The sequence below is a fragment of the Cheilinus undulatus genome, unplaced genomic scaffold (genome assembly GCF_018320785.1).
Source record: "Cheilinus undulatus unplaced genomic scaffold, ASM1832078v1 Contig21, whole genome shotgun sequence".
Classification (NCBI taxonomy): Eukaryota; Metazoa; Chordata; class Actinopteri; order Labriformes; family Labridae; genus Cheilinus; species Cheilinus undulatus.
The window spans coordinates 40,397-65,367 of NW_024571689.1; the positions used below are offsets into that span (position 1 = coordinate 40,397).

Consider the following 24,971-nt stretch of genomic DNA (forward strand, 5'->3'; position numbering starts at 1 on the left):
CCTCAGTCTGGAGCTCTGTCCCTCAGTCTGGAGCTCTGTCCCTCTGTCTGGAGCTCTGGGCCTCAGTCTGGAGCTCCGTCCCTCAGTCTGGAGCTCTGGGCCTCAGTCTGGAGCTCTGTCCCTCTGTCTGGAGCTCTGGGCCTCAGTCTGGAGCTCTGTCCCTCTGTCTGGAGCTCTGTCCCTCAGTCTGGAGCTCTGGAGCTCCGTCCCTCAGTCTGGAGCTCTGGAGCTCTGTCCCTCAGTCTGGAGCTCTGGAGCCCTGTCCCTCAGTCTGGAGCTCTGTCCCTCAGTCTGGAGCTCTGGAGCTCTGTGTCTCAGTCTGGATCTCTGTCCCTCAGTCTGGAGCTCTGGAGCTCCGTCCCTCTGTCTGGAGCTCTGGAGCTCTGTATGGAGCTCTGGAGCTCTGTCCCTCAGTCTGGAGCTCTGGAGCTCTGGAGCTCTGTATGGAGCTCTGGAGCTCCGTCCCTCAGTCTGGAGCTCTGTCCCTCAGTCTGGAGCTCTGTCCCTCAGTCTGGAGCTCTGGAGCCCTTTCCCTCAGTCTGGAGCTCTGTCCCTCAGTCTGGAGCTCTGGAGCCCTTTCCCTCAGTCTGGAGCTCTGTCCCTCAGTCTGGAGCTCTGGAGCCCTTTCCCTCAGTCTGGAGCTCTGTCCCTCAGTCTGGAGCTCTGGAGCCCTTTCCCTCAGTCTGGAGCTCTGTCCCTCAGTCTGGAGCTCTGGAGTTCTGTCCCTCAGTCTGGAGCTCTGGAGCTCCGTCCCTCGGTCTGGAGCTCTGGAGCTCTGTATGGAGCTCTGGAGCTCTGTCCCTCAGTCTGGAGCTCCGTCCCTCAGTCTGGAGCTCCGTCCCTCAGTCTGGAGCTCCGTCCCTCAGTCTGGAGCTCTGTCCCTCAGTCTGGAGCTCCGTCCCTCAGTCTGGAGCTCTGTGCCTCAGTCTGGAGCTCTGTCCCTCAGTCTGGAGCTCCGTCCCTCAGTCTGGAGCTCTGGAGCTCCGTCCCTCGGTCTGGAGCTCTGGAGCTCTGTATGGAGCTCTGGAGCTCTGTCCCTCAGTCTGGAGCCCTTTCCCTCAGTCTGGAGCTCTGTCCCTCAGTCTGGAGCTCTGGAGTTCTGTCCCTCAGTCTGGAGCTCTGGAGCTCCGTCCCTCGGTCTGGAGCTCTGGAGCTCTGTATGGAGCTCTGGAGCTCTGTCCCTCAGTCTGGAGCTCCGTCCCTCAGTCTGGAGCTCTGTCCCTCAGTCTGGAGCTCCGTCCCTCAGTCTGGAGCTCTGTGCCTCAGTCTGGACCTGATGGTCCTCCAGCTGATCCTCTACAGCTTTAAAAATAACTGAGAACTGTTAGATAACAAACATTCATTAATTCATCAAAGACGGCATCATTCATTCATTCATTCATCCACAGAGCAACAACAGGGCCACTACTTCACCACTGAAATAACATCTACCATCTACAGTCCATACATGAACACAATTCCCCAAAAAGCTGGGGCGCTGATAAAAACAGACATCAATGATGGTCTCAGAACGCGAGAACGTCTCTGTTCAAACTCTGAGGTGTTGTTTCTGTTCTCTCTGAGTTCAGACAGATTAGTCCTGAGGATGATCTGATGGTTTTAATGACTTTAATCATTATCTAGGACCTTTTTAACCATCGTCTATGTGGACCATAGACCTGCCTACAGAGGTGAATGTTTTTTAAAAGCAGCAGAGTTGATGGATTAATCTGGATTAGCAGAGTCTGATCAGCAGCTCCTCACATCACTGACGGCCTCCTCTATTTAATAAAACAAAGACCCAGTCCTTGATCCAGATCAGGCCTCTCTGAGAGTCTGTGCTAACCCCGGCGCAGAGAGAGACCTGAGAAGAAGTTTAAACAGAGAATCAAAGACAGACGGACACGGGACCTCCCACCACGCCACGCTTGGCCCTGCTGACTCAGCGCCGTTTGACAGCTCTGCTCTGCTGAGGCTCCGCACACGCTCAGTGAGGGTATATCAGAGCTCAGGACAGGCATTACTAATCAATCCTCCTCACAGCGCCAGCCGACAGGCCGAGCGGCGGATTAAAGAGCTCCCCTTTGAGACTCAGATTCTCCAACCACACCAGCGCTCTGTGACACATCAGAAAACCAACGAAGAAGAAGAGGGCGACACATTTGACTCTATAAACCAAAACTGAACTGACTTCACAGATGGAGCAGCAGACCCTGAATACTGGATCAGATGCAGGGTTTATCTGGGTTTGATGGCTCCGCCCACTTTTAGCCAGCATTGCCAACATATATGAACAATTTTCCTGCATTTTTATATAATATACCATAAAATACCCTGAAGAAACAAAAAGGTCTGAATCAGTTTGATTTTGACTAAACTTAAACTATACTTTATTCATCTGATATCACGAAAACATTTCAAAATAAAAACTAAATTCATTTATAATAAAAACTAAATATATTTTTATTTAAACTAAATCAATAAAACAAAAACTCAATTCATTTATATTAAAATGTAATTAATCAGTAATAAAGAAAAAACATTCAGACTCACTGATCTGCGTCACCTTCACTGCCACAACGTTGGACATCTTCTCTGCCGCCATATGCCACCTTCCTCCTCCTCCGGAGCTCCGCCCACCTTTCTCTACGAAGGCTCTGACCCTGCAGACGTATGCTCCCCCGTCCTCGCCGCTCACTCCCCTGACCCCCAGCCGATACTCCCCCAGCGCCGTCTGTTCCAGGCTGGCCTCCCCCCTCCTCCCCTGTGCTGGCAGAGAGGTGTTAGAGATGACCACGCCGCTACGCTCCATGGTGATGATGTCACGGCCATCAGCCAACCAGGTGACCTCCAGGGCCAAGGCGGGGAGGTTATCGGCGCTGACAGAGCACAGGAGGGTCAAGGTGTTACCTGGGGTGAGGACGAGGGAGGAAGAGGAGGAGGAGGGGGAGGAGGTCTTCACAGCGAGGGTCTGACCTGAAAAAGAGAAAACAAAAGGGTTAAATCAGGAGAAATAGCGAGCTCTGATTGGCTAAAGGACTATTATTAAAACTCACTGACCCATGACACAGAAAGGGTTAACTATCACTCTGATGACCACTCAACAGTCACAGAGTCACTCTGATGATCGCTCAACAGTCACAGAGTCACTCTGATGATCACTCAACAGTCACAGAGTCACTTTGGCAACCACTCAACAGTCATAGTGTTACTATGGCAACCACTCAACAGTCACAGAGTCACTTTGATGATCACTCAACAGTCACAGAGTCACTTTGGCAACCACTCAACAGTCACAGTGTTACTATGGCAACCACTCAACAGTCACAGAGTCACTCTGATGATCACTCAACAGTCACAGAGTCACTCTGATAATCACTCAACAGTCACAGAGTCACTTTGGCAACCACTCAACAGTCACAGGGTTACTATGGCAACCACTCAACAGTCACAGAGTCAGTCTGATGATCACTCAACAGTCACAGAGTCACTCTGATGATCACTCAACAGTCACAGAGTCACTCTGATGATCACTCAACAGTCACAGAGTCACTCTGATGATCGCTCAACAGTCACAGAGTCACTCTGATGATCGCTCAACAGTCACAGAGTCACTCTGATGATCACTCAACAGTCACAGAGTCACTTTGGCAACCACTCAACAGTCACAGAGTCACTTTGATGATCACTCAACAGTCACAGAGTCACTTTGGCAACCACTCAACAGTCACAGTGTTACTATGGCAACCACTCAACAGTCACAGAGTCACTCTGATGATCACTCAACAGTCACAGAGTCACTCTGATGATCACTCAACAGTCACAGAATCACTCTGATGATCACTCAACAGTCACAGAGTCACTTTGGCAACCACTCAACAGTCACAGTGTTACTATGGCAACCACTCAACAGTCACAGAGTCACTCTGATGATCACTCAACAGTCACAGAGTCACTCTGATGATCACTCAACAGTCACAGAATCACTCTGATGATCACTCAACAGTCACAGAGTCACTTTGGCAACCACTCAACAGTCACAGTGTTACTATGGCAACCACTCAACAGTCACAGAGTCACTCTGATGATCACTCAACAGTCACAGAGTCACTCTGATGATCACTCAACAGTCACAGAGTCACTCTGATAATCACTCAACAGTCACAGAGTCACTTTGGCAACCACTCAACAGTCACAGGGTTACTATGGCAACCACTCAACAGTCACAGAGTCAGTCTGATGATCACTCAACAGTCACAGAGTCACTCTGATGATCACTCAACAGTCACAGAGTCACTCTGATGATGTTAAAATACCTAGTCATTAAAGCTTGTTCTGATTCTGAAAGGCAGAGGATGGAGTGCTGGTGAAGCCGGGGATGTTGGGGCCTTTTTCCCTCCATATTTACCTACTCAGTCACAAAGAACAGAGATATTTGGTTTATCCTTGTTCTAGGAGGGGTAGAGAGATGAAGGATGTTGAACTGTCGTCTGCTCTGGTGTGAAGGATTCCCGTCTCTCTGATGGCGGCTCAGACAGCCTCGCTGCAGTGACAGAGAACATCTGACTGTCTTTAACCTACAGGCTGCTGATGAACACACAGAGACGGTGTCTCTAACAGGATGTCACAGCTCTCAGTGATATCATCTGTCAGAATGATCATATCAGCTCTCTCTGGTTGGCTCGTCTTATATTTACTCTGTTATATCAGGGCTGAAGGATTCTGGGAAAAGATACCGGGACATCTTTAAGTTTCTGTGATATCTACAACGCTTTGACTCTGCCGTTACTCAACAATATGATCAATAACACAGAGACATTAGTCAAATATTAGTGTTAATCTATAATTCTTATTTTCTATTTTCACATCCTTTAAAGGCTTTAATAAAGGACAGAGGTCCTCTTCTTTGTCAGGACCAACCACTCTTAGAGCTGAGCATTGACTTTAATGAGAGAGAAGTCTAGAACATGAGAGACTCTACACCAGTGTCGGTGTAACGTGATAGAAGATCTTTAATACTGATATTTATTTCTATCTGAGCTCCAGATCTGTGAGGTTTAGACTGACAGTTCTAGCAGAGCTGTCTGTTGTAAATACTCTGAGTAAACTCTCTCTCTATTCTACAGTAACCTTTAGAAACCATTAAACCTGCTCCGTCTCTCTGTTTACCTTAAACCAGAGCTCACGTTGCTCTACGTCTCCTAGACGGTGGACGGACGGCGTCTCAGAGAGGACAAAAAGACACAAAGGCAGCTTTGTTTGACTTTTCTCATCCTCTTTACTCTGCACACAAACCAGAGTCCATATGGAGAGAGAGAGCCGTGGAAACCTGCTCTGGTGAACGCCGGCACCCCTGAATGGCGCTTATAGATGCAAGAACATCCACCATGCATGTGATTGGCTGCTGCAGCACTGATCAGATTTTAGAATCAGGTCTAAAGGTTCCTGACTCACTGGCCTACATCAGTACAAATCACACATTCCAGCTTAAATCTAGTCCGACCCTGATATTCCTGACCACACCAGCCCTCTCCATGGGTCTGGACTCGGAAAACTCTCCATTTCCCCTGGATGGGCGGCCGTGAACACGGTCAATACGGAGAGAGGCATCCAAGGAAACAGACAGACAAAGAGACGGAGAGACCTCTCCCACGTCCCCCCGTCACTCCCGCTCTAATCCTGAAGGGTCTCTCTCTCTCTCTCTGAAAACCAGCCGTGAGACTGAGGCAGAGAGGAAACTCTCAGAAACAGCAGCTTTAGAGATCATGTAGAAAGATCCAGACTACAGCCCTGATTCTGACCATCCTTCAGGTAGAAACACTTTCACTGGAGTTAAGAAGCCTCCATCTGAGATTAAACAGCATCTAAAGATGTTCAGTTTGTGGAAAAGTTCTAAAAAGAAACTGAAAAAGGAATGAAAGGTCGTAAACATCTACTCATCATCAGACAGCGAGTCTACGTCTCCAACTCACCTGTGGGCGTGACTGCCACCGTCCCCATCTCCTTCTTACTCTCCACGATCTTCACCCAGCGTCCTCCGTCCTCATGTGTCCACTCCGTCCCGTTACACTCGTACGCTCCGTCGTCTGACGTCGTTGCCCTGGTAACCACCAGCTCAAAGACGCCGTTCCTCCCAGGAACCAATCGTATTCCACCGTCGGAGTACCGCCGGGCGTACTTGGACCCCACCGTCACGTCTCCCTGAGGGCCAAACACCAGGATGTCCTCGGAGGATGTCCCCCTCTTCACTGACCAGGTGACTGACAGGTAGGTGGGCTGGGTCAGCTCCCGGGTCACGTTACACGACAGCGTGATGTCACTTCCCTCTGGGACCGTGGGGGGCGGAGCCTGAGGGGAGACTCTCAGTGTGTTTGGGATCACTGATGGAAAAAAGAAAACAGAAACACTGATAAATAATGAGAACCAGAACTAATGAAGTCAGGACAGGATCAACAGGAAAACCTGAACTTTTACTGGGACAGGTGTCTTTTGGGACGGCACTGAAAGCCAACCCTCTCACCAGAGACCTTCTGTGGCAGACCCTCCATGTGAAGGGGGTCGATGATGTCCTCTGGACATGAGCTAAGGCAGCAGTCCTCCCCATGACTGTGGTTCTGGACCAGAGTGTCAGAATAAAGGTTCTGGACCAGAGTGTCAGAATAAAGGTTCTGGACCAGAGTGTCAGAATAAAGGTTCTGGACCAGACTGTCAGAATAAAGGTTCTGGACCAGAGTGTCAGAATAAAGGTTCTGGACCAGACTGTCAGAATAAAGGTTCTGGACCAGAGTGTCAGAATAAAGGTTCTGGACCAGAGTGTCAGAATAAAGGGTCAGGACCAGACTGTCAGAATAAAGGTTCTGGACCAGAGTGTCAGAATAAAGGTTCTGGACCAGAGTGTCAGAATAAAGGTTCAGGACCAGAGAGTCAGAATAAAGGTTCTGGACCAGACAATCAGAATAAAGGGTCAGGACCAGACTGTCAGAATAAAGGTTCAGGACCAGAGTGTCAGAATAAAGGTTCAGGACCAGAGTGTCAGAATAAAGGTTCTGGACCAGACTGTCAGAATAAATGTTCTGGACCAGAGTGTCAGAATAAAGGTTCTGGACCAGAGTGTCAGAATAAAGGGTCAGGACCAGACTGTCAGAATAAAGGTTCTGGACCAGAGTGTCAGAATAAAGGTTCAGGACCAGACTGTCAGAATAAAGGGTCAGGACCAGAGTGTCAGAATAAAGGTTCTGGACCAGACTGTCAGAATAAAGGTTCTGGACCAGAGTGTCAGAATAAAGGTTCTGGACCAGACTGTCAGAATAAAGGTTCTGGACCAGAGTGTCAGAATAAAGGTTCTGGACCAGAGTGTCAGAATAAAGGTTCAGGACCAGAGTGTCAGAATAAAGGTTCAGGACCAGAGTGTCAGAATAAAGGTTCAGGACCAGAGTGTCAGAATAAAGGTTCTGGACCAGACTGTCAGAATAAAGGTTCTGGACCAGAGTGTCAGAATAAAGGTTCTGGACCAGAGTGTCAGAATAAAGGGTCAGGACCAGACTGTCAGAATAAAGGTTCTGGACCAGAGTGTCAGAATAAAGGTTCTGGACCAGAGTGTCAGAATAAAGGTTCAGGACCAGAGAGTCAGAATAAAGGTTCTGGACCAGAGTGTCAGAATAAAGGGTCAGGACCAGACTGTCAGAATAAAGGTTCTGGACCAGAGTGTCAGAATAAAGGTTCAGGACCAGAGTGTCAGAATAAAGGTTCTGGACCAGACTGTCAGAATAAATGTTCTGGACCAGACTGTCAGAATAAATGTTCAGGACCAGAGTGTCAGAATAAAGGTTCTGGACCAGAGTGTCAGAATAAAGGGTCAGGACCAGACTGTCAGAATAAAGGTTCTGGACCAGACAGTCAGAATAAAGGTTCTGGACCAGAGTGTCAGAATAAAGGTTCAGGACCAGAGAGTCAGAATAAAGGTTCTGGACCAGAGTGTCAGAATAAAGGTTCTGGACCAGAGTGTCAGAATAAAGGTTCAGGATCAGAGTGTCAGAATAAAGGTTCTGGACCAGAGTGTCAGAATAAAGGTTCAGGATCAGAGTGTCAGAATAAAGGTTCTGGACCAGAGTGTCAGAATAAAGGTTCAGGACCAGAGTGTCAGAATAAAGGTTCAGGATCAGAGTGTCAGAATAAAGGTTCAGGATCAGAGTGTCAGAATAAAGGTTCTGGACCAGAGTGTCAGAATAAAGGTTCAGGACCAGAGTGTCAGAATAAAGGTTCTGGACCAGAGTGTCAGAATAAAGGTTCAGGACCAGAGTGTCAGAATAAAGGTTCTGGACCAGACAATCAGAATAAAGGTTCTGGACCAGAGTGTCAGAATAAAGGGTCAGGACCAGACTGTCAGAATAAAGGTTCTGGACCAGAGTGTCAGAATAAAGGTTCTGGACCAGAGTGTCAGAATAAAGGTTCTGGACCAGAGTGTCAGAATAAAGGTTCAGGACCAGAGTGTCAGAATAAAGGTTCTGGACCAGACAATCAGAATAAAGGTTCTGGACCAGAGTGTCAGAATAAAGGTTCAGGACCAGACTGTCAGAATAAAGGTTCAGGACCAGAGTGTCAGAATAAAGGTTCTGGACCAGACAATCAGAATAAAGGTTCTGGACCAGAGTGTCAGAATAAAGGTTCAGGACCAGACTGTCAGAATAAAGGTTCAGGACCAGAGTGTCAGAATAAAGGTTCTGGACCAGAGTGTCAGAATAAAGGTTCAGGACCAGAGTGTCAGAATAAAGGTTCTGGACCAGAGTGTCAGAATAAAGGTTCTGGACCAGAGTGTCAGAATAAAGGTTCAGGACCAGAGTGTCAGAATAAAGGTTCAGGACCAGAGTGTCAGAATAAAGGTTCTGGACCAGACTGTCAGAATAAAGGTTCTGGACCAGAGTGTCAGAATAAAGGTTCAGGACCAGAGTGTCAGAATAAAGGTTCTGGACCAGAGTGTCAGAATAAAGGTTCTGGACCAGACTGTCAGAATAAAGGTTCTGGGCCAGACTGTCAGAATAAAGATTCTGGACCAGACTGTCAGAATAAAGGGTCAGGACCAGACTGTCAGAATAATGGGTCAGGACCAGAGTGTCAGAATAAAGGTTCTGGACCAGACTGTCAGAATAAAGGTTCTGGACCAGACTGTCAGAATAAAGGTTCTGGACCAGAGTGTCAGAATAAAGGTTCTGGACCAGAGTGTCAGAATAAAGGTTCTGGACCAGACTGTCAGAATAAAGATTCTGGACCAGACTGTCAGAATAAAGGTTCAGGACCAGAGTGTCAGAATAAAGGTTCTGGACCAGACTGTCAGAATAAAGGTTCTGGACCAGACTGTCAGAATAAAGGTTCTGGACCAGACTGTCAGAATAAAGGTTCAGGACCAGAGTGTCAGAATAAAGGTTCTGGACCAGACTGTAAAAATAAAGGTTCTGGACCAGACTGTCAGAATAAAGGTCAGGACCAGAGTGTCACAATAAAGGTTCTGGACCAGAGTGTCAGAATAAAGGTTCTGGACCAGAGTGTCAGAATAAAGGTTCTGGACCAGAGTGTCAGAATAAAGGTTCAGGACCAGAGTGTCAGAATAAAGGTTCTGGACCAGAGTGTCAGAATAAAGGTTCTGGACCAGAGTGTCAGAATAAAGGTTCTGGACCAGACTGTCAGAATAAAGGTTCTGGACCAGACTGTCAGAATAAAGGTTCTGGACCAGACTGTCAGAATAAAGGTTCAGGACCAGAGTGTCAGAATAAAGGTTCTGGACCAAACTGTCGAAAAAGGTTCTGGACCAGAGTGTCAGAATAAAGGTTCTGGACCAGAGTGTCAGAATAAAGGTTCAGGACCAGACTGTCAGAATAAAGGTTCAGGACCAGAGTGTCAGAATAAAGGTTCTGGACCAGACTGTCAGAATAAAGGTTCTGGACCAGACTGTCAGAATAAAGGTTCTGGACCAGAGTGTCAGAATAAAGGTTCTGGACCAGACTGTCGAAAAAGATTCTGGACCAGAGTGTCAGAATAAAGGTTCTGGACCAGAGTGTCAGAATAAAGGTTCTGGACCAGAGTGTCAGAATAAAGGTTCTGGACCAGAGTGTCAGAATAAAGGTTCTGGACCAGACTGTCAGAATAAAGGGTCAGGACCAGACTGTCAGAATAAAGGTTCAGGACCAGAGTGTCAGAATAAAGGTTCAGGACCAAAGTGTCAGAATAAAGGTTCTGGACCAGAGTGTCAGAATAAAGGTTCTGGACCAGAGTGTCAGAATAAAGGTTCTGGACCAGAGTGTCAGAATAAAGGTTCTGGACCAGAGTGTCAGAATAAAGGTTCTGGACCAGAGTGTCAGAATAAAGGTTCAGGACCAGAGTGTCAGAATAAAGGTTCTGGACCAGACTGTCAGAATAAAGGTTCTGGACCAGACTGTCAGAATAAAGGTTCTGGACCAGAGTGTCAGAATAAAGGTTCTGGACCAGAGTGTCAGAATAAAGGTTCTGGACCAGAGTGTCAGAATAAAGGTTCTGGACCAGACTGTCAGAATAAAGGTTCTGGACCAGAGTGTCAGAATAAAGGTTCTGGACCAGAGTGTCAGAATAAAGGTTCTGGACCAGACTGTCAGAATAAAGGTTCAGGACCAGAGTGTCAGAATAAAGGTTCTGGACCAGAGTGTCAGAATAAAGGTTCTGGACCAGAGTGTCAGAATAAAGGTTCAGGACCAGAGTGTCAGAATAAAGGTTCTGGACCAGAGTGTCAGAATAAAGGTTCTGGACCAGAGTGTCAGAATAAAGGTTCTGGACCAGACTGTCAGAATAAAGGTTCTGGACCAGACTGTCAGAATAAAGGTTCTGGACCAGAGTGTCAGAATAAAGGTTCTGGACCAGAGTGTCAGAATAAAGGTTCTGGACCAGAGTGTCAGAATAAAGGTTCTGGACCAGACTGTCAGAATAAAGGTTCTGGACCAGAGTGTCAGAATAAAGGTTCTGGACCAGACTGTCAGAATAAAGGTTCTGGACCAGACTGTCAGAATAAAGGTTCAGGACCAGAGTGTCAGAATAAAGGTTCAGGACCAGAGTGTCAGAATAAAGGTTCTGGACCAGAGTGTCAGAATAAAGGTTCTGGACCAGAGTGTCAGAATAAAGGTTCTGGACCAGACTGTCAGAATAAAGGTTCTGGACCAGACTGTCAGAATAAAGGTTCTGGACCAGAGTGTCAGAATAAAGGTTCTGGACCAGACTGTCAGAATAAAGGTTCTGGACCAGACTGTCAGAATAAAGGTTCTGGACCAGAGTGTCAGAATAAAGGTTCTGGACCAGACTGTCAGAATAAAGGTTCTGGACCAGACTGTCAGAATAAAGGTTCTGGACCAGAGTGTCAGAATAAATGTTCTGGACCAGACTGTCAGAATAAAGGTTCTGGACCAGACTGTCAGAATAAAGGTTCTGGACCAGAGTCTTCTCCATGACAATATATCAGGATGCCCCGGTATTTAACCCTCATCGTACCCCTCTAGGGCCGGGCAAAGCCCTCAGAACAGAAAAGTCAGAGACCCAGAACCGTTTCAGCACATTAGTGAGACCCCTACGGTTCTGTGGCGAGTCAGTTGTCAGCGGTGACCTTAAAAGGTCGTTAACCATCCTAACAGAGACGTGGTCAGAGAAACAGGAAGTACGGCGATCACTGATGTAGGTCAGCCTGCAGGTAAACGGTCTGATTCATAGAAACCTGTTAATGATTGATGGCGGCGGTACAGACACACCTACAGACCTGTTCAAACAGGTGTGGGACGTCCTCGCTCGCCCAGGTTACTCTCCCTCTCTCTAATCTGATGAGGAAACCGGCTCTTACACAACTCACTTCTCTTCTGTCACCATGACTGGTGACTAAAATCTGCTGAGTCACCACATGAGGAAATGAAATGATTTTATTTTATCAGCTAAAAGACGGTGGAGAGGACAAGGAGGAGGACGAAGAACAAGGACGAGGAGGAGGATGAGGAGGGGGAGATGAAGAATATGAGGGAGGAGGAGCAGAGTGGAGGAAATACTGGACCGAGTCTGAGACCAATCAGCTGTTTGGTGTCTGAACCAGATCAGTGTTGGTCCCCGTTATCATAATATCCTAACGCTGCTGTCCAGACCAGCTCCACTTTCTAAGACTGAACCATTAATGCCAGTCTGACCCTCTGTCAGTCTACAGGAGGAGTTTAGAGGTCAGCTCTGAGTCAAACATCCGTTAAAGAACCTGTTTAAACAAATACCAGACAGCAGACAATAACCCATCTCTGTTTGAGCACAAGAATCATGTTCACACTCGTCCTTTACTCAAGTAGCATGTGTTTACAGGAAAAACACAAGAAAGGTGTGAAAAATGTCAGTCTGGAAAACTAATATTCTTAATAACATTACAAGACGAGTCAAAAATAACCCACAAACACAGTTTCCCCAGTGTGGCACCACTAGAGCTGAGATAATATCACAATAACATCAGTCAGGCCTGAAAACGACGGGCTTTTACTGTGAAACAACTTCCTACACTTCACATTAAAAGCACAGAGGATGAGGCCTGAGAAGGGCAAGGATGAGGAAGACTATGATGATGAAGATGAAGAGTATGAGGAAAAGGACGAAGAAGTCTAAGAAGGAGACAAGAGGAAGAGCAGGAAGACAATAAAGAGAAGAAGATAACAAAGACGCAGAATAAAAACCAATGAAGAAGAAACGGAGAGGAGGAATCATCATCTCATCTGCACAGCGAGAGAAAGATCATTATCTCCTCTGATGATTGATGTTCAGGCAGTAAACACACTCAGGGGGTTAATCACCAAAATACTGCAGAATCTGAGCTCTGAACGTCTGCAGGATCAGGAAGTTACCAAGAAAAACACGCATGTTTAACTCTACATATTAGAATCATGACTCTGATTAACTCTACATATTAGAATCATGACTCTGATTAACTCTACATATTAGAATCATGACTCTGATTAACTCTACATATCTGCAGAATCATGACTCTGATTAACTCTACATATCTGCAGAATCATGACTCTGATTAACTCTACATATCTGCAGAATGATGACTCTGATTAACTCTACATATTAGAATCATGACTCTGATTAACTCTACATATTAGAATCATGACTCTGATTAACTCTACATATTAGAATCATGACTCTGATTAACTCTACATATCTGCAGAATCATGACTCTGATTAACTCTACATATTAGAATCATGACTCTGATTAACTCTACATATCTGCAGAATGATGACTCTGATTAACTCTACATATTAGAATCATGACTCTGATTAACTCTACATATTAGAATCATGACTCTGATTAACTCTACATATTAGAATCATGACTCTGATTAACTCTACATATCTGCAGAATCATGACTCTGATTAACTCTACATATTAGAATCATGACTCTGATTAACTCTACATATCTGCAGAATCATGACTCTGATTAACTCTACATATCTGCAGAATCATGACTCTGATTAACTCTACATATCTGCAGAATGATGAGCATTGCTGTAAGTTGGCCTACAGAATGTGATTTTTTTATCCTGTGTCTCTCTCACCAACAGCAGAGCTTTAAACAGGGTCCAGTTTTATCCCTGAATACTTCACATGAAAGGTAACAGTTTAAAATGAGTCCAACATGCAGCAGATGGTGCGACGCGTTCAGGTCCACTGGGAAAAATGAGTTTCTAAACGTTCAGAGGGAAAAAGGGTTTATCTCAGCGGGAGACGAGAAGAAAAGTTTATTCTGCAGTGGAGGGTTCTGACTGGTTTAAATGGGCTTCAGAACATTTATAGTCATGATTATTTAATGCTCAGCACTCATTTATATTCATGACAGTTTCATAGAAGAGTAAAATGATAGATATGCCTTTAGAATATGGGATTTATCAACACAATCTTATCAATCTTATTTTAAAGATGAAGAAGCTTTACAAAAACTGCTGATCTTCAGTCACATTCATGCAGATGACATTAGTCTATATATTTAAAAATATACTATCTTATGCAGATGACATTATTACATACATTTAAAAATATACTATCTTATGCAGATGACATTATTATATACATTTAAAAATATACTATCTTATGCAGATGACATTATTATATACATTTAAAAATATACTATCTTATGCAGATGACATTATTATATACATTTAAAAATATACTATCTTATGCAGATGACATTATTATATACATTTAAAAATATACTGTCTTATGCAGATGACATTAGTCTATATATTTAAAAATATACTATCTTATGCAGATGACATTATTATATACATTTAAAAATATACTATCTTATGCAGATGACATTATTATATACATTTTAAAATATACTATCTTATGCAGATGACATTATTATATACATTTAAAAATATACTATCTTATGCAGATGACATTATTATATACATTTAAAAATATACTATCTTATGCAGATGACATTATTATATACATTTAAAAATATACTATCTTATGCAGATGACATTATTATATACATTTAAAAATATACTGTCTTATGCAGATGACATTAGTCTATATATTTAAAAATATACTATCTTATGCAGATGACATTATTATATACATTTAAAAATATACTATCTTATGCAGATGACATTAGTCAATATATTTAAAAATATACTATCTTATGCAGATGACATTAGTCAATATATTTAAAAATATACTATCTTATGCAGATGACATTATTATATACATTTAAAAATATACTATCTTATGCAGATGACATTAGTCTATATATTTAAAAATATACTATCTTATGCAGATGACATTATTATATACATTTAAAAATATACTATCTTATGCAGATGACATTAGTCTATATATTTAAAAATATACTATCTTATGCAGATGACATTAGTCTATATATTTAAAAAATATACTATCTTATGCAGATGACATTAGTCAATATATTTAAAAATATACTATCTTATGCAGATGACATTATTATATACATTTTAAAATATACTATCTTATGCAGATGACATTATTATATACATTTAAAAATATACTATCTTATGCAGATGACATTATTATATACATTTAAAAATATACTATCTTATGCAGATGACATTATTATATACATTTAAAAATATACTATCTTATGCAGATGACATTAGTCTATATATTTAAAAATATACTATCTTATGCAGATGACATTAGTCTATATATTTAAAAATATACTATCTTATGCAGATGACATTATTATATACATTTAAAAATATACTATCTTATGCAGATGACATTATTATGTACATTTAAAAATATACTGTCTTATGCAGATGACATTATTATATACATTTAAAAATATACTATCTTATGCAGATGACATTATTATGTACATTTAAAAATATACTATCTTATGCAGATGACATTAGTCTATATATTTAAAAATATACTATCTTATGCAGATGACATTATTATATACATTTAAAAATATACTATCTTATGCAGATGACATTATTATGTACATTTAAAAATATACTATCTTATGCAGATGACATTAGTCTATATATTTAAAAATATACTATCTTATGCAGATGACATTAGTCTATATATTTAAAAATATACTATCTTATGCAGATGACATTATTATGTACATTTAAAAATATACTGTCTTATGCAGATGACATTATTATGTACATTTAAAAATATACTGTCTTATGCAGATGTTTTTGTTGTGATTTCTGTAATGGGTACCAGAGAGTTGATATTAAATTTGCAGGTCAGACACTTTATTAAAGTTTTGCTGCAGCTTTTCGGTGGGGTTATTCTTCTCCTAGTCACTTGTCTTTAAACAGAGATGTTTTTTTTTTAAGTTCTGGTCCTTGTTAATTCTATTGATCAGTAAAATAACAGACTGAAAGACTACTTATGGAGACTTTACCTGGCTAAATGGTTGAAAAAAGCACCCCAGGAGGATTTCAGGGATTTCTGTCTGTAATTTTCTTGAATTATCCTGCAGATGTCTTCAGTGTTTTGTTTAAATGAAAGGGAGAAAGCTGATTTCAGCAGCAGGCTTATGTTAGCATGGACAGAGACTCTGATTGTTAATCAGAGGAAAAACCTCCTTTTCTGCTCTGATTCAACAACATTTATTTATCCTCTGAGGTCAGAGCTAAAGCTGTAGCTGTGCTGTAAAAAATTCATCACAACACAGAACGTTAAAAAATCATGAAAATGTGATGTTTTCACTTTACAATCTGTCTTTATGGAGCCTGCAGTCAGGCGTTGGTGAAAATATGCTGTTGGCTTTCTGCAGAAAGTGATGGCCAGATCTGGACAGGAGGGTGTTCCTCGCTTCTCCTCAGATTCACCCACTTTTCCATATATGGTCATTTCCTCTGGAGTGAGAAACTAGTGTACAGGGATGTAATTTCAAGGAAAATTACTCTATGAAAGTCTCTCATTAAAAGGAATTCAAGATGGATCAGGATATGTAGCTCCATCTGATAGCTTGATGCTGATACATAATGGAAATCCTGATAACCTGATAACCCATCTCTACCAGATAACTTTTAAAATAATGTAAATCTATAGTTTTAAGATGAGATATTAGCCACATTAAATCTGTTCTATTACTGACTCACTGTCTGAATATTAAACCCGATAACCTGTCTCACCAGCAGGAGCCGTCTGGTCGGCTCGTTAAGGATCTAAAACGTTACTAGATAACGAAGGCCAGACCGATAATCAGCGTTTTGCTCCGTCAATTAAAAACACCCTGAAAGAGTGTGAAACCCTGAGCGACCTGAGCTTCACTCCTGCTTACATAACCACCATGCCTCAGTGTAATCTGCTCATCTCCACACCAACAGCCTTCAAACACAACAAACACTGGTACATATGCTGCAGACAAACAGGCAGCTCTAAATTTAACGAGCCGTCTGGGGACGCCGCGCTGCACTCCTTCATCCTGGTTTACCTGCCGCACGTGCTCAGAACATGTACCTGTACAGAGCATGTTCGTCCTGCTGTAGACCAGGGCTGCCATTAGAGCGGGGATTCAGAATAAACCTCATTAAAGAGGAATAAAAATGCTGACTGGGTCCTTCTGTTTGAGCAGAAAATAATCCAAATTAAAAATCTGCACAACAAAAGAAAATCTGCAGACATCAGGAGAAAACATCAAACTGTTTGTGGACGATACAAGAGGGGAGCGCACGAGGAAAGCTCACAAATAAGACGGCAACCTGGGCACAGATATGAACAATACGAGGCCTGGTTTAGAGGAGGGAAACTCCTCACCGTCTCAGGGTCTCACTCTAAAAACAGCTCAGATGATGCTCCAGGGTTTAACAGAGTAGTAGAGCTGCTGTCAGAAGTCCATTCTTCTTCAGCCAAGCCCACCCCTCTCCAAGATGGCGCCTGCACAGACGCACGTCAGAGCCTCAGAGAAGCATCTCTATGTTTTCAGCTATAGATGTAATCCTTTAAACAGTGGCTAAGGAGGGATCCCACTGGTCTGATGGAGAGGATTGTGGACCTAAAACTGGACCAAGTATGAGGGAGCATCCTCAGGTTTCTCTGCTGGAGTCAGCCTTTATAATCCCTGAGAATATCTACGTTTATGTCAGAGACACAGGAGGAAATATCTGACTCTGTCCTCAAAGATACAGCAGAATAAAGCAGGAGGCTTTGTGTTTCCTCTAACAGCATCATGACTGTCTGATGAAGACAGTATGAGTCTAACGGTCAGGCCTTCAGTGAGGTCCTTTCCCCTCCACAATGAGGAGGAATGAAACATTTAAGAGAATAAAACCGCCATAATAAACAACAGATTATAACCCTCCAGGTCAGAGCAGTGCAGACCTCAATAACCATGAATATAAATAAATATAAACGCTGAGTCCTCCCACAGAAGAATGATTAATGACAGCAGAAATCACAACCAGCTGATGAGTCAGTGAGGAGCGTTCTGATGTGGAACCCAGCGCCAACAACTCCCACCTCAGATCTGCCCCTTATTTATTTATTATATAGATTTAAAAATATTAGTATGACTTTAACTCTTTATATCTGCCCTGTTCTTATTTATTTATTTATTATATAGATTTAAAAATATTAGTACGACTTTAACTATTTATATCTGCCCTGTCCTTATTTATTTATTTATTATATAGATTTAAAAATATTAGTACGACTTTAACTCTTTATATCTGCCCTGTTCTTATTTATTTATTTATTATATAGATTTAAACATATTAGTACGACTTTAACTATTTATATCTGCCCTGTTCTTATTTATTTATTTATTATATAGATTTAAAAATATTAGTATGACTTTAACTATTTATATCTGCCCTGTTCTTTTTTATTTATTTATTATATAGATTTAAAAATATTAGTATGACTTTAACTATTTATATCTGCCCTGTTCTTATTTATTTATTTATTTTAAAGATTTAAAAATATTAGTATGACTTTAACTATTTATATCTGCCCTGTTCTTATTTATTTATTTATTATATAGATTTAAAAATATTAGTATGACTTTAACTATTTATATCTGCCCTGTTCTTATTTATTTATTTATTATATAGATTTAAAAATATTAGTATGACTTTAACTCTTTATATCTGCCCTGCTCTTATTTATTTATTATATAGATTTAAAAATATTAGTACGACTTTAACTATTTATATCTGCCCTGTCCTTATTTATTTATTATATAGATTTAAAAATATTAGTACGACTTTAACTCTTTATATCTGCCCTGTTCTTATTTATTTATTTATTATATAGATTTAAAAATATTAGTATGACTTTAACTATTTATATCTGCCCTGTTCTTATTTATTTATTTATTATATAGATTTAAAAATATTAGTACGACTTTAACTCTTTATATCTGCCCTGTTCTTATTTATTTATTTATTTTAAAGATTTAAAAATATTAGTATGACTTTAACTATTTATATCTGCCCTGTCCTTATTTATTTATTATATAGATTTAAAAATATTAGTACAACTTTAACTCTTTATATCTGCCCTGTTCTTATTTATTTATTTATTATATAGATTTAAAAATATTAGTATGACTTTAACTATTTATATCTGCCCTGTTCTTATTTATTTATTTATTATATAGATTTAAAAATATTAGTATGACTTTAACTATTTATATCTGCCCTGTTCTTATTTATTTATTTATTTTAAAGATTTAAAAATATTAGTATGACTTTAACTATTTATATCTGCCCTGTTCTTATTTATTTATTATATAGATTTAAAAATATTAGTACAACTTTAACTATTTATATCTGCCCTGTTCTTTTTTATTTATTTATTATATAGATTTAAAAATATTAGTACGACTTTAACTCTTTATATCTGCCCTGTTCTTATTTATTTATTTATTATATAGATTTAAAAATATTAGTATGACTTTAACTCTTTATATCTGCCCTGTTCTTATTTATTTATTTATTATATAGATTTAAAAATATTAGTATGACTTTAACTCTTTATATCTGCCCTGTTCTTATTTATTTATTTTAAAGATTTAAAAATATTAGTACGACTTTAACTATTTATATCTGCCCTGTTCTTATTTATTTATTATATAGATTTAAAAATATTAGTACAACTTTAACTATTTATATCTGCCCTGTTCTTATTTATTTATTTATTATATAGATTTAAAAATATTAGTATGACTTTAACTATTTATATCTGCCCTGTTCTCATTTATTTATTTATTATATAGATTTAAAAATATTAGTATGACTTTAACTATTTATATCTGCCCTGTTCTTATTTATTTATTTATTATATAGATTTAAAAATATTAGTATGACTTTAACTATTTATATCTGCCCTGTTCTTATTTATTTATTATATAGTTTTTAAAAATATTAGTACGACTTTAACTATTTATATCTGCCCTGTTCTTATTTATTTATTTATTATATAGATTTAAAAATATTAGTATGACTTTAACTATTTATATCTGCCCTGTTCTTATTTATTTATTATATAGTTTTTAAAAATATTAGTACGACTTTAACTATTTATATCTGCCCTGTTCTTATTTATTTATTTATTATATAGATTTAAAAATATTAGTACGACTTTAACTATTTATATCTGCCCTGTTCTTATTTATTTATTTATTATATAGATTTAAAAATATTAGTATGACTTTAACTCTTTATATCTGCCCTGTTCTTATTTATTTATTTATTATATAGATTTAAAAATATTAGTACAACTTTAACTATTTATATCTGCCCTGTTCTTATTTATTTATTATATAGATTTAAAAATATTAGTACGACTTTAACTCTTTATATCTGCCCTGTTCTTTTTTATTTATTTATTATATAGATTTAAAAATATTAGTACAACTTTAACTATTTATATCTGCCCTGTTCTTATTTATTTATTTATTATTTAGATTTAAACATATTAGTATGACTTTAACTCTTTATATCTGCCCTGTTCTTATTTATTTATTTATTATATAAATTTAAAAATATAAGTATGACTTTTACTATTTATATCTGCCCTGTTCTTATTTATTTATTTTAAAGATTTAAAAATATTAGTATGACTTTAACTCTTTATATCTGCCCTGTTCTTATTTATTTATTTATTATATAGATTTAAAAATATTAGTATGACTTTAACTATTTATATCTGCCCTGTTCTTATTTATTTATTTATTTTAAAGATTTAAAAATATTAGTATGACTTTAACTATTTATATCTGCCCTGTTCTTATTTATTTATTTATTATATAGATTTAAAAATATTAGTATGACTTTAACTCTTTATATCTGCCCTGTTCTTATTTATTTATTTATTATATAGATTTAAAAATATTAGTATGACTTTAACTATTTATATCTGCCCTGTTCTTTTTTATTTATTTATTATATAGATTTAAAAATATTAGTATGACTTTAACTATTTATATCTGCCCTGTTCTTATTTATTTATTTATTATATAGATTTAAAAATATTAGTATGACTTTAACTCTTTATATCTGCCCTGTTCTTATTTATTTATTTATTATATAGATTTAAAAATATTAGTATGACTTTAACTCTTTATATCTGCCCTGTTCTTATTTATTCATTTATTATATAGATTTAAAAATATAAGTATGACTTTTACTATTTATATCTGTCCTGTTCTTATTTATTTATTTTAAAGATTTAAAAATATTAGTATGACTTTAACTATTTATATCTGCCCTGTTCTTATTTATTTATTTATTATATAGATTTAAAAATATTAGTATGACTTTAACTATTTATATCTGCCCTGTTCTTATTTATTTATTTTAAAGATTTAAAAATATTAGTATGACTTTAACTATTTATATCTGCCCTGTTCTTATTTATTTATTTGTTATATAGATTTAAAAATATTAGTATGACTTTAACTATTTATATCTGCCCTGTTCTTATTTATTTATTTATATTATAGTTTTAAAAATATTAGTATGACTTTAACTATTTAAATCTGCCCTGTTCTTATTTATTTATTTTAAAGATTTAAAAATATCTGTATTTATGACTCCTCATGATAAATAAATAAGACCAGGGGGTCTGACATAACCTATAAACTAACAGTATGCCATTAAGCAGGAAGTTGAAAGTTTTAATAGACCAGATCATCCTTTTAAGACCTATAAACTAACAGTACCGACCTAATGAAACAGGAAGTTGAACACTGTAATAGACCTGATCATCCTCTTTGAACCTATAAACATTAATGATGCCATTAAACAGGAAGATGAGAGTCTAAAAAAACCTGGTCATCCTCTTTAAACCTATAAACTAACAGCCCTGATACCATGAAACAGGAAGTTGACAGTCTAAATAAACCAGGTCATCCTCTTTAAACCTATAAACTAACAGCCCTGATGCCATTAAACAGGAAGTTGACAGTCTAAATAAACCATGTCATCCTCTTTAAACCTATAAAATAACAGCCCTGAAACTACTAAACAGGAAGTTGAAATTTAAATAAACCAGGTCATCCTCTTTAAACCTATAAACTAACAGCCCTGACACCATGAAACAGGAAGTTGACAGTCTAAATAAACAATGTCATCCTGTCTAAACCTATAAACTAACGGCCCTGAAACCATTAAACAGGAAGTTGAGATTTAAATTTACCATGTCATCCTGTCTAAACCTATAAACTAACAGCCCTGACGCCATTAAACAGGAAGTTGACTTTTAAATTTACCAGGTCATCCTCTTTAAACCTATAAACTAACAGCCCTGATGCCATTAAACAGGAAGTTGACTTTTAAATTTACCTTGTCATCCTCTTTAAACCTATAAACTAACAGCCCTGACACCATTAAACATGAAGTTGACAGTCTAAATAAACAATGTCATCCTGTCTAAACCTATAAACTAATGGCCCTGAAACCATTAAACAGGAAGTTGACATTTAAATTTACCATGTCATCCTTTTTAAACCTATAAAATAACAGCCCTGACGCCATTAAACAGGAAGTTGACATTTAAATTTACCAGGTCATCCTCTTTAAACCTATAAACTAACAGCCCTGATGCCATTAAACAGGAAGTTGACTTTTAAATTTACCTTGTCATCCTCTTTAAACCTATAGACTAACAGCCCTGACACCATTAAACCGGAAGTTGACATTTAAATTAACCAGGTCATCCTCTTACCGATGAGCTGGACCTCGTCCTCATAGTTCCCGCTGATCACTGAGTCTGTGCTCGGCGTTGTACACCAATAAAATCCTGCGTCTGTGGACTTCACCTCGGCCACCTTTAGCTCCACCTGGTTGTCGGCCAATCGCTGCACAGAGATATCTCCAGACGCCACACGCTTACTGAGGGACTGGTGGGAATAAGTGGTGTCAAAGGTGGAGATGATCTTTATCCTGGCGCCGCCCGAATCACGGGAGATCATCCACTCAAAGTCCTGAGGAGAGACAGAGGACAGAGGTTTTACTGACATGGCAGTGAGGTTTGGGGTCAGCTCAGACCAGGACCCTGGTCTCAGATGACAAACCTCCTCCAGTATTCAGTCATCCTACATCCTATATGGACTAAGTTATCAGAAAAAGGTCACAGGTCACTGCCCTGATGAAATAAAGCCTTCATGATAAGAAAGGAAACTGGTACCAGCACCATGCCCCGATCCATCTGACCCCCAGAGTCCAGCTGGTCTGACTCTCTTACCTGCTCTCGTGGTCCTCCATATTCCCTGACGTCACAGCGGATGGAGACGGGCTGACCCTCCACTCGAATTAACGGACCAGGAGACACCTTCACCACCCGGGCCGAGACTCCCCCTGCAGGACAAAGACCAGATTTGATTAAAATCCCCCTAAATGAGGAGGTTATGAGGGAGGCGGAGCAAAGGGCGTTAACCATGGTTACAGAAGGACTGTAGAGATGGTGGTGGGCTGAAACTAGAACTGATTTCAGAGTCACATGACCACCTGGGAGTCAGGCCAATGGCTGCATGTTAGTGGAATAAAGAAGATAGTGTTTGGATGGATTTATTAATTATTATTATTATTAATTATCATTTTAGTTTCCCACCATGCTGACAGTTGGGCTATGAATCAGATCTTCCTCCTGGTAAAAGTCTCTTTGATTCAGTTAGACTAGATATCAGGATTTAACCCATCAGAAACAGAAGACTAACATCAGCCTCTAACATCTGCTCACGGTCCGAGTCTGTTAGAGGGGCTGAGATCAGCTACTATGAAACATCTGTACATCCCTACCCTATCACAAATCAGAGCTCCTGACTCCACCAGCAGGGCGGCTAAAGTCCTGCTCAGAGTTCCTGGTGGGACGGTTGGAGCTGGTGGGACGGTTGGAGCTGGTGTCCTTTTCTGGACCATGTTGTCCTGCTGTAGAGCAGTGATGGGGCTGCAGACTCACGCTGAGATCAGCTGTGGTTTATTTCTCTGTCCTCTCTCTCCAGCTGATCCCGGGTCAGAGAGAGCAATGCAAACAGGAAGTAAAGATGGTGTCAGAGATGACAACGCCTCAGCTGAGAATGACTCAGGATCAGTCCACCTCTGACTAGTGGGGAAACCTTCTCCTTCTAGTCCCTGACCCGTCATCAGTAATGGCTGACATTTCTACCAGCAGAGGGCTTGATGAAGGAGAAGAATGTCAGAAACAACACCTATGATCACATGACAGTGCTGTTGGTGTGACGGAGGGATCAGGATGAATAATAACATCTATCTCCTCCTTTCAGGATAAACACCGTCAAAGACTCCAAACCTGCTGCAGAACGCTCACATGTTTAACACCTTCGTCATCACAGCGTGGCTCTGCACACGCTCAGACACGTCCAGGCGAGTCAGTTTAACGCCATTAGAGCTCAGAGAGGACAGACTGGAACATGGACTGTAGATCTCTGAGGCTGCTCAGATACCGGTCTGTCACTGATCAGACTAACTCTGACCTATATCATCAATAATATGGACCTACTGATTGTCTTTAACCCCCCCTGATCCTGGTCTCAGTCTCCTGGTCCTGGTTCAGACCACATCCTCAGTGTAGAGTTAAATCTGGGTTTTCTGATCTACCTGGAGCAGAGAAGTCTGCAGAATCCTTCTGTTCCTCCTCTCTCTGTATTGATTGATCCAGAGGTCCTGATCAGGTCAGCCTCACCTCCTCTGACTCTTATTGAAGATAAAATCTCAAAAACAGATCGGCCTGTTTTTTTATGGTTGCTATGCAACAGCAGTCCTAAATTAACTCTCTAAATGTAGAGTCCAGCTCTGATGGAGCTCCAGACTGCTGAGCGCCCAAACCTTCAGTGTTCACTCTTTAAATCAGCTGGTTTAAAGGACCAGAGACACCTGTCCAGGTAGTGAGGCCACGCCCCCTGTAAGGGGGAAATAAGACCATCCAGTAGGCTGATTTGGAACTTCCTTTCTGTTAACCAGAATAAACATAGAGCAGCTAAGTTTGA

The 24,971-nt window shown here is 39.8% G+C and overlaps 1 protein-coding gene across 1 annotated transcript in view; it reads right to left on the reverse strand.

Moving 5' to 3' along the window:
- si:ch211-132g1.7 (prostaglandin F2 receptor negative regulator) overlaps positions 1–23,404 on the reverse strand; it is a 54,238-nt gene extending 30,834 nt beyond the window's left edge. Inside the window, exons 1-4 of the mRNA XM_041782470.1 lie at positions 23,210–23,404; positions 22,691–22,949; positions 5,952–6,359; positions 2,533–2,955 (exon numbers count right to left, since the gene is read on the reverse strand). Of these exons, the coding sequence (XP_041638404.1) occupies positions 2,533–2,955; positions 5,952–6,359; positions 22,691–22,949; positions 23,210–23,404 (1,285 nt within the window). The remainder of the gene's footprint in view (positions 1–2,532; positions 2,956–5,951; positions 6,360–22,690; positions 22,950–23,209) is intronic.
- Positions 23,405–24,971: the final 1,567 nt, after the last annotated feature.